Source organism: Tiliqua scincoides, chromosome 3 (assembly GCF_035046505.1).
Source record: "Tiliqua scincoides isolate rTilSci1 chromosome 3, rTilSci1.hap2, whole genome shotgun sequence".
In the NCBI taxonomy this organism is placed as follows: domain Eukaryota; kingdom Metazoa; phylum Chordata; class Lepidosauria; order Squamata; family Scincidae; genus Tiliqua; species Tiliqua scincoides.
The window spans coordinates 238848343-238858622 of record NC_089823.1 but is presented as its reverse complement, the minus strand read 5'-3'; the positions used below and the strand labels follow the sequence as shown (position 1 = coordinate 238858622).

The 10280-nt window shown below is 48.9% G+C and overlaps 1 protein-coding gene across 1 annotated transcript; it reads right to left on the bottom strand.

Annotated features, from left to right (window-relative positions):
• Positions 1 to 1534: 1534 nt before the first annotated feature.
• On the bottom strand, positions 1535 to 4459 carry PDCD1 (programmed cell death 1). The gene is made up of 4 exons (XM_066621582.1): positions 4204 to 4459; positions 2969 to 3136; positions 2396 to 2430; positions 1535 to 1735 (listed from the first exon to the last, which is right to left on the bottom strand). The coding sequence occupies exons 1-4, from the start codon at positions 4457 to 4459 to the stop codon at positions 1535 to 1537; spliced, it is 660 nt and encodes a 219-aa protein (XP_066477679.1).
• Positions 4460 to 10280: the final 5821 nt, after the last annotated feature.

Sequence of the window (10280 nt, the reverse complement as noted above, 5' to 3'; positions counted from 1 at the left end):
AACTCACTTTGCAATGGGCTGGTTGGTTCAAACATAATGCCAAATCATTAACTGTGGTTAAGACATCAAACCATGATTTCTATATTTTGGTACACAGGCAAACCATGGCTTCTGCAGGTTCCCCCTTCCTCTGCCTTCCTGAAGTAATCATAGAGCAGCCACTACAGACCGTCTCAAACCAAGGTTTGCCAATTTGGGTGTTAACACTAAAACATAGTTCGCCCAAGTTGGTTCAGATCCTGGTTTGGCAGCTACTCATAAACCAGATAGTTCAGGCATCAGGTAGTTCGGGCATCTAAGAAAGGGAAAGACCACAGCTCAGTGGAGTCTGAAGATCAAGTCCTGACAGCATCTCTTGGTAGGACCAGGAAAAGGACCTCAGCATGAAACCCTGAAGACTTAGTGTGTAGACAATACAGAGCTATATGAACTCAATATGGACTGAATGAGTATACAGCAGCTTCCAGTGTTACATCAGAACCTTGTATCTATAGATTTAATAACAAAACCCTTTGTTGATTTATTGGTTGATAGTATTTATTTTGTGTCATTACTTCACTACGAAGCTCAAGGCAGCTATTAAAATATATATGTTTTATATACAGTGATAGATTGATCCATAAAATAACTCAATTAAAATATTAATAGAACATAATAAAATAGAAAAAACACATATCCCATAAAATAGTATTCAGCAGCATTCAGAACAACTCCCATAAAACCCTGCATGTCATGCCAATCAGGCTCTGGCAAGCTTCATTTAGAAGGGCTTCTCAGTCAAGAACTGGGGTGCCATGACTGAGAAGGCCCTGCCCTGCCCCAGAACGCCATCCTTCACAAATTTCACTTTATAGAAAAATGGGATCCAGACTAGGTTTTCTCCTAGGCACGTGACCATCGAATTTCACAGGCAGAGGAGGGGAAGATTTATTGGCAGTGAGAAAGGAGACCCCGTCACCTCAGTATTCCCCATGCTTGCCCCATCCCTTTCCCTTATGCATCCCCCTCTGCCCCACTCCTTCAGTTGGGTATGGGTGTCACTTCCTACCCAGCAAATGGCTTCAGGAAGGGGGAGGGCCACCTTCTCCTGTCCATCCTTCAAGGCATTCCAGACAACCAATAGCAACGTAACAGACTGCTCAGACACTCAACCAGTGCCTGTAATGGAGCACCAGTTGTGGAGGTTCCCATGTTCCATCCCATTAGAAAATGGGCAGGAACATCTGCAGCAATTTCCAAGCACTCTTCAAGAGCCACCCCAGAGTCCCCCATATCAGGCAGCTTCATACGCTTGGGCACAAATCCTAGAATATTTGAAACAATAAATTACAAAAGACTGCCTCCCAGCATGTCAGGTGATTATCTTTTGCTGCAATCAACCTCTGTGTTTCTGCAACTCAGATGGTGCAACTCGTGGTCAACTCTGAGAATCTAGTTTTGCAAACACATCAGCATCAGTGATGAAGCCTCAGGATCTCCGAGAGAACAAAAAAGCCAAACGGTGGACAATCTTGCAGAGTTGCTTCTGGCCTCTTCAGTTCAACTGTGCTCTGCTCGGACAGTTCCTCTGTTTTTTAGTCCTCTTGTCCAGCCCTTCTTGGGGGAAAACAATGGTGGCATATTCAGTCTGCTCTGACGCAAGGCGTTTAGGAGGAACTCTTGCACTTTCGGTCGGAGGGAAGGCCAGCACTCCATAATCCACAGTGAAGACAGTCACTGCAGGGGGCTCTTCTTCCTATAGGTTAAACCAAGAGAGTTTCACAGATGTGCACAAGGTTAGTGTGAATTAGTACAAAAGGGATTTGTATTTTTCTTTATACCAAAAAAAGAAAAATTTGTGAAGGAAAAGGCCTATGAATAATTATGAGCCAGGATTCGTGAATGAGATCTCTGTGCAAAGAGGTCATGACTCTCTGAGGTTGAGCACAAACGATGGGAGAAGGTGATGCCCTTCAGGCATTGCTTGGTAGCTCCCAAAGACATCTGGGCAGCTACCTTTGACAGCTGGATCCAGCAAGAATTTTACCAGCCCCATCGGTTTGGAGACATTTGCCTGTTAATGAGGACTGGCTTTCTTCCCAGCTTGTTCCCCTGCCCTCCACCATCACAAAGCAGGACCCCATCCCTGCCCTCTGTTTAGACATGACCCGGGAACAACAAACAGGGCTGCCCCGTCACATCTGCTGCAGCCCCAAATGAGAAATAAGTCATCCAACAGTCTGGCGGCCAATGGGGGCAAAGCAGCCTTGCCTCTATCTGCGGACTCTGGCCTATGTTTCGGCCACACACCTCCCAGCCTGCAGATGGGCACTCATATGACAGAATGCTCTCTTAGGGGAAACCACCTCACTGTGAAGGAGGCAACCGCGACCGTCTGAGCAAAAGGGAAACTCACCAAGGGGGCGTTTTCCTCGTGCATCTTCTGTGCCACTGTAAGACAACACAGATGGTGAGTCTCGATTAAATACTTGTGCAAGAGACCCAGCAGCTGTCCATACAACACGGCCTGTGCAAAACTGCCTAAAAGCTTTGTGGTTTAGGTGGCTAAATCCTCCTTGCAGCAAATTACATCATATACAAAACAAGTCTCCCTAACAGCAGTCAAAAGGAAGGCCATTTTTCTACTAGATCCCACTTTTGCTGTTTAACAAAAATTAAAGTGTTGGTGCCTTATGGGCATGTTAAAGTAAAGGTAACATTGGCCCAGGAGATGAGAAGTAGAAGGACAAGAAGATTGGGTTTGTCTGTGAGTGACTTGCAGCCATTATGTCTGTGCTGGACCCTTCACAAGTAAAACAAGAAGCAAAGCATGAGAGTCGTAAGGATCCCCTGTCCAAATTGTCAGTTAATTCACACTCCGAACTCTGACACAATCTTGGGTCTCAATTAGCAGAGTAGCTGGGCACGTGGGAGGGGTCAGCAGAGACAAGGCTGCAAGGGTTCAGGATGGCAACCCTGAGGCGCTTACCTCGCTTTCTCTTGAAAGTGTCCCAGAGGAAGTAGCACAAGAACACAAGAACCAGAAGCAGTCCAGCCCCTCCAAGGATGGCCAGAGGGAGCATGTTGTCTTTTCTTCCCCATACCTCTTCCTCCACTTCCTTCTCCTCTTGAGGCTTCGCTGTTGCATTGGCTTTTTCTAGGGACATGAAACAGAAAGACTGGTTGCTTCTAGAACTTCACTTGCATTCCAGATCAAATCCAATGGGTCAATGCAAGGACATCGTACTTGGCACTTTCCACTTCCCCAAACAAGAGAAAGCTCTACAGCAAATTTCCTTGCAAGGAGCAAATAATGGAGACATGAGGACCTTCTGCTCCAGTGACTGTTCCCCCACCCTGCTCTCCATGGCTCACCAGGTGATAGGGAGGGGAGCAGCAGCTGGAGCAAGTCTATCCTCCCTCCTGGCACCGGCTGTTTCGAAATCCCAAGATGTCCTGTCCCTGACACAGCATCGTGGGCTGGGGCACCTGGGCGTTCTAAAAAGGCAGCACCTGGGACAGAAGATGCTGCTGTTCCTTTCCCCATTACCCAGTAGGCCTCAAGAAGTTTTCCAGGTGAAGGGGAGGAAACTGCAGCAGCAGAGGAGGAGTTGTCCTTTGTGACATCTCTGTAGAGGTGGTGTGAAGGTGAACTCTCCCCATCTCTCCCCTGCCTTCTGCCCAAAGGGGGGGAGGCAGCCAATTCATGTAACGGGGCTCCCACAGAACTTGTGCCAGAGGACCTGTCAAGCTGGCACCAACACTGCGTGAATTCAAGGACCTTCACTGGCTCTGAAAGGGGATTGGGTCACCTAATGGAGGAGCAGTTCTACCAGTCAGGCTGCCCACATGCAGACTCCAGTCCCAAGAAGAGGGCCTGCCTTTCTGTCCTGCATATGGGCTCAGAGGCACCTGGTTGGCCTCTGTGGGAAAGATGGTGCTGGGCCAGTTGAATGTTTAATCAGACCCAGTGGAGCTTTTGTTATGTTTGCACACTTGGTGAGTTAGAACGAAAAAGCCACTGAAAGCTGCAGCCAACTGAGTTGGAACAATGAAAAAGGGAACATCTTTGCCTTTCTTCTTTCCAGAGAACATGGGCTGACAAGAGAAGGGAGAAAATGGATGCAGAGGAAAGGAAGAGGAGGTCCCCCAAACAAGATCCTTGATGGAATCAAGTTCACCCCCCCTCGAGAAAATGGGGCCAGCAGATCAAGGCTATCAAACCTGTCACAGTGAGGTTGGCTCTGTTGCTTTCTATGATGGGCTTGTCCGAGGAGACGGAAATCAACCCACAGAAATACGTCCCGCTGTCGTCCTTTGTGAGGTTCAAGATCTTAATCTCAAATGTCTGTGCATCCATGTGGGCAATGGGATACTTTGGGTCTCTGGCCCCCTGGTTTTCTTTAAGTTCGCTGAGCTTACTGGGCTGGCCATCGTCGCTCACTTTGTACCAGTTGCCAGGGGTCTGAGAAACATCCATGTTCGAGAACTTACAGGTGAAGACAGCCATCTCACCCACTTGCTTGGTTAACTGGGATGGCAAGTAGGTTACTGCTGGGAAGAAAAGAAGACCTGATGAGCACAGCAAGCTCTCCTCTGTTTTAACTAGCAGCTTAATCAACTCCAGTAGAGGCATCACACCTAGAAAAAGCTTTCCTGCTGAACAACCCACTGAAAGGAAGGACCACCGCTCGGGGGGGAGCCCTGCCTTGCCTGCAGAAAGTCCCCAGTTCAATCCCTGGTGTCTCTAGTCTCTAAGGGGGGCAGAGAAAAATTCCTGTTTGGAACTCTGGAGAGCCCCTGCCAGTCTGTGTTGACAGTACTGAGCTGGATGGACCATTAATCAGGATAAGGCACCTTCCAGTGAAGGAAAGAAGCAGCACAGTTCATTTCACTGAGGTTTGTGCAGAAGAGCTGGCCAGGCCGTTGTGTGTATGTCTCCTGGAATTATCAGATTCTGGGGGACATAATTCTGGGCCCTCCCAGAAGCAGTCTGTCTCCAGCAGCGGCAAGCTCAAATGTAGGGCCGCCACCTTACGGGTAATCAGAGACATAAAGTTCTTCATTTGTTTTGATGTTAATGCTTATATCCTCAACCTTCCATCCCATTTAAGGGATTAATAGGGTAGCTAACAACCGGTACAAGCAATACATTCAAAACGCAACAATATAAAAACATACAATATTAATTCCAACAAAATGAAAACAAAGGCATTGATCATTGGTGAGACATAAAAGTGCCACACATCTGGCTCGATTTTGCCCTGTCAAGGCATAGCACTTAGTAAGCTTAGCTTCCCAACAACCCCATTTGGGGCCTGTCACTTTTGTTCCCATATTACAGAAGCAGGAACTGAAGCTGAGATCTCGCAACCTGCACACTCACAAAATTTCTCCAGAGTCATCAGAAAATTCCTGCTGGGACAGAACAAAGGCCCATCTAGTCCAGCATCCAGCTTTCGACAGTGACCCATCAGCTGCCTCTGGTAAGTCCACAAGCAGGAGGGAAAGACACCTTTCTTTCCAACCATTACTCCCCTGCAACTGGTACCTGGAAGCACACTGCTGTTGAGACTGGAGGTAGCGCATGGCCTTCATAGCGCATGGCCCTTGAAGGACCTCTGGTCCTCCACCCTTTAGTCCAATCTCCTTTTAAAGCCATCCAAACTAGTGGCTGTTGGCACATCTTTTAGCTACACATTCCACAAACTACTTGTGTGGTATGGGAAGATGTGCCCCCTGTATCAATCCTAAGGGTGCAATCCTAACCCCTTATGTCAGTGCTTTCCAGCACTGGCATAGCAGTGCCAATGGGGCATGTGCTGCATCCTGCAGTTGGGTGTCACTCAGGAGGCCTCCTCAAAGTCAGGGAATGTTTGTTCCCTGACCTCAGAGCTGCATTGCCCTGATGTCACTGCTGGAAAGGGGTTAGGATTGCGCCCTAAATCTCCTGCCAGTCACTTTCAATGCATGACCCCTGGTTCCAGTGTTGTAAGAGAGAGAGAAGCACTGGTCTCTCTCGACTCCCTCCATACCACACATAATTTTAGAAGTCTCAATCATGTCTCCCCTGAATTGCCTTTCTCCAAGCTTGAAAACTCCCACACCCTGCAGCCCTACCTCATAAGGAAGGTGCTTCAGCCCCTCAGATCATTTAGGGTGCCCACTTTTGCACATTTTCCAGCTCTATGCCATTCTTCTTCAGGCACAGTGACCACAACTTCACAGCGTGTTCCAAATGCAGCAGTACCATAGATTTATATGGGGGCAATATAATATTAGCAGAATATTAGCAGTCTTAGGGCGCAATCGTAAGTGTGCCCTGGGCTGGCACAAGTGCCTTGCACTGGCCCATAAGGGTTGCAAATGTGCCATAAAGCATGTTTGCGCCTCCATGGGAGTTGGCTGGGCTGGTACAGGGATGAGCGCTGGCCCGTGGAGGCCACATCCAGCCTTCATGCCGACAAGGATGGATAAGTATGTGCCAGCCAAGCTTGGCTGGTGTGGGGACATGGGGGGCATGTAGAGGACGGGAAGGAGGCAGGGAGGAGGCATTTTGGGGTGGGGGGCAGCTAGCGGGGCCAGAGGGTGAGCAGGCAGGGAGCAGGAAGTGGGACCAGAATCTGGCATCTGTGCCAGATTCTAGCCCCATTCCCAGGCAGCCTGAGCTGCTTGGATTTGCATCACTTCCATGGATGGCACAGATCCAAGTAGCCCCATTGAGGTGGCTGCAGTGTTACCCAGTATAAAGGGAATCTTTTTCCCATGCCGCAGGCTGGCCCACAGTCAGACCCAAACTTGCACTGGATACACCGCAGGCCCGCCTGTTCCAGTGCAAGTTAGAATTGTGCTGCCCCAGCCTAATCCCCACCCTACCCCCGACGTAGCAGTGGTGAACAAAATGGTGGCCAAAATGGTGACCGCTAAATCCTATGGTTGGGAGGCAGTCCAAGAGATCTCCACAGGATCGGGAAACATTTCCCACCAATCCTGCCCCTCTCCCAGACCAAACCCTCCCACCCCCACCCTCTCCCACTCCACTTCACCCCCTCCCTGCCCTATGTTGCCATCCCTCTATTCCCTCCTGCCTCTTCCACTGACTTCTCTTCATCAGTGAGCAGCAGGAGAAGTGCTGGAGAAGGTGGGGAGGCACAGGCCTTCCTACCAGCGCTGCCAGCAGCATGCCAAGCAGCACACTTTTGGAGAACTTTTTCCAGCATGCACTGACTGCTTTGGCAGTGTGGATAGGATTGGGCTCTTATTCTCCATCCCCTTCCTAATGAACCCAAGCACAGAATTTGCTTTCTTCACTGCTGCTGCACACTGAGCTGAGAACTCTGCTGAGAACACGATCTCCAGGTCGCGCATTAACAATTTAAAAAGCACCCGTCCCAAGACAGACCCTTGAGGGGCTCTACTTCATATTTCCCCCCACTGTGAAATTTGCCCAGGGATTCCTCCTCTCTACTTCAGTTACCAATTCTTAAAGGGGCTTGTCCTCTTACTCCATGACTGCCAGGCTTACTCAAGAGCCTTTGGTGAGGGACTTGGTCATGAGCTTTTGCCAAGGTCCACATATACAATTTCAGCTGGACCACCTCATGCCTGCTGAAATGCCTGCTGATGCTCTCAAAGGACTTTAGAGGCTGGACTCACAGTTGCAGAAGGTATTCTTTATCCCAGGTTAATTTTTTTGTACACTGACCCACTGTGTCTCTAGGGTGTCTCTCTGGTGACAATCACGGCAGCAACAATATTCCTGCTTTTCTCTCTCTCTCTCTCTCTCTCTCTCTCTCTCTCTCTCTCTCTCTCTCTCACACACACACACACACACACACGCACACACACACACACACACAGAGGGCAGCAGATAATTACACTACACTTCACAGCATTAACTAGGACTCTCCCATAGAGAACACCAATCATCACACTTAAGAAAAACTGAATGAGAGCCCTGTGCTCGGTCTGTGCGGTCTGGCTCTCTGCTTCTCACAGTGCCAACTGAATAGCTCCAGGAAGCCCACCAGCAGTGCATGAGTACGGGAGTTCTCTCCTGCTGCTGCTCCCCAAACACTGGCACTCAGTGGCACATCATCTCTGAACTGGGAGACAACCTGCAGCCCAGGGTTACTGGTCATTGGCAAGGCCTGTCCTCCATGAACTCATCCAGCACCCATTCCCCAGGCACAAGCAACAGAATCGTTGTACAAATGAAGATACCTGGTACCTACCAGACTGTTCGGCCAGCAGTACAGACCCACCAAAAAGCAGCAGCAGACAAGCTCCAGCCAATGCCACCTGCTGCAGGTTCCCCACTGCCATCTCTGAGAGGTGAAGAACTGCTCCCCGTGTCCTGCTTCACACTCCAGTCCCTGAATAGCAGTTGGTTGGAGGCAACAGCATCGGCAGCGAGTCTGTTTCTGGCCCAGGGCATCAGCAGAGGTGGCCTTTGCGCCACCCCTCCTTTGGTGGCTGCCCAGCAGCAGCAAGGGTAGAACTGAGCGGCCCCCATCTCTGCCTAGCAGGGAACCCCCAGCTGCCTCCCACACGGCCTCCTCCCTCGGCCTCCCACCATGCTGAGTTTCACACACTCAGTGTGTTTAAAGGAAACTGCCGCATCCCGGCACAAAGAGTCAAGCGAAGCAGGAGACCACAAGCAGAGGGAAGGCCACAGCCACACTGCACAGTTCAGTCAGCCTGCAAACTGCTGGGCTGGCACATCACAAAGCCACAATGCGAAATGCTTTGCATTGGAACTTGATGCACCTGCCCAGAGCCACATAGGAAACCAGCTCTGAGAGCACAGGCACATTTTCCCTCTGAGTTTGTTGCTCCATGAACAACAACCAAACCAGCTAGTTGGGCAATATGACAAATCCACAAATGACAAACAAGTGCGGCAGGGGCAAGACATGTACAGTTTTCTTTTCCTGTCTGATTTATCCATTTTGAAAACTGATATTCCACCCTTCGGTTAATACTTGTAAGGTAGGCAAGAACAGAAATAAATGCAATGCCATTTTTAAAACATTCCACACAATTTAAGACCACTGGGATAACAAACCGATCTAGTGGGATTCATCCAACTGGACGAGTTTAAAAAAATCACGTTGAAAACCAGCTAGCTAAAGTGCCAGCAAGTCTGAGCAAATAAGAATATCTTTGTCCGGAAAGATACCAAATTGGTGAGCCTTCCAGGGGGACAGCATGGCAGAGATGGGGTGCCACCTCTAAAAAAGCCCTTCCTCTTGTCTCCATTTGCCTGACAAGCAAGTGGGAAACCCCAACAAGGCAGTGTTGGAAGGGGATTGGAGAACTTGAGTGGGTCCCTACAGGAGAAGGCAGTTCTTCAAACGCCTGCATCCCAAACCATTTAGTCTTTGAAAGGTGGGCACCAACACTTTGAACTGTGCCTGGGAACAGACTGGCAGTTTGTGTTGCTTTTAGAGAACTGGCAAGGCAACTTTCCTATGGGCAGTCCTGGCGGCAGCTCTCCAGGGTATCAGAGGAAAATATTTTGTGCCTAACTGGGACCTTCTGTGTGCCAAGCAGGGGCTCTGCCACTGAAATACAGATACCCCAGAGGGACATGTACAAAGCTGCATCTCCTGACCGGACCCACAATCCACCTCGCACCTGCCACCCATGGTTTTGCCAACTGTGTTAAAAAATTGTGCTGGCTGATAACCATCCAAAGATTTTTAGAGCCCAAGCCAACGCATGTCTAGTCAGAAGTAAGTTCCATTATACTCAATGGGTCTTACTCTCAGGTAAGTGTGGATAGGATTGCAGCCTTAATCAGTTTATTATATGAGAGTTAGAACAGACAAGAGAAAATATTTCTTTACTCAGCGTGTGGTTGGTCTGTGGAACTCCTTGCTACAGGATGTGGTGATGGCGTCTGGCCTGGACGCCTTTAAAAGGGGATTGGACAAGTTTCTAGAGTAAAAGTTCATCATGGGTTACAAGCCATGATGTGTATGTGCAACCTCTTGATTTTAGAAATGGGCTATGTCAGAATACCAGATGCAAGGGAGGGAATCAAGATGCAGGTCTCTTGTTATCTTGTGTGCTCCCTGGGGCGTTTGGTGGGCCACTGTGAGATACAGGAAGATGGACTAGATGGGCCTATGGCCAGATCCAGCAGGGCTGTTTTTATGTTCTTATGATCAATTGACTACACATGATTCATTGATTGAACATGACAGCAATAATACCGTCTTTAGATTACAGTTTTAATTTTGCAGTTTTAATTTTATTTTAATTTTTACCTTAGAAATTTATTTGATCTTTTGCAA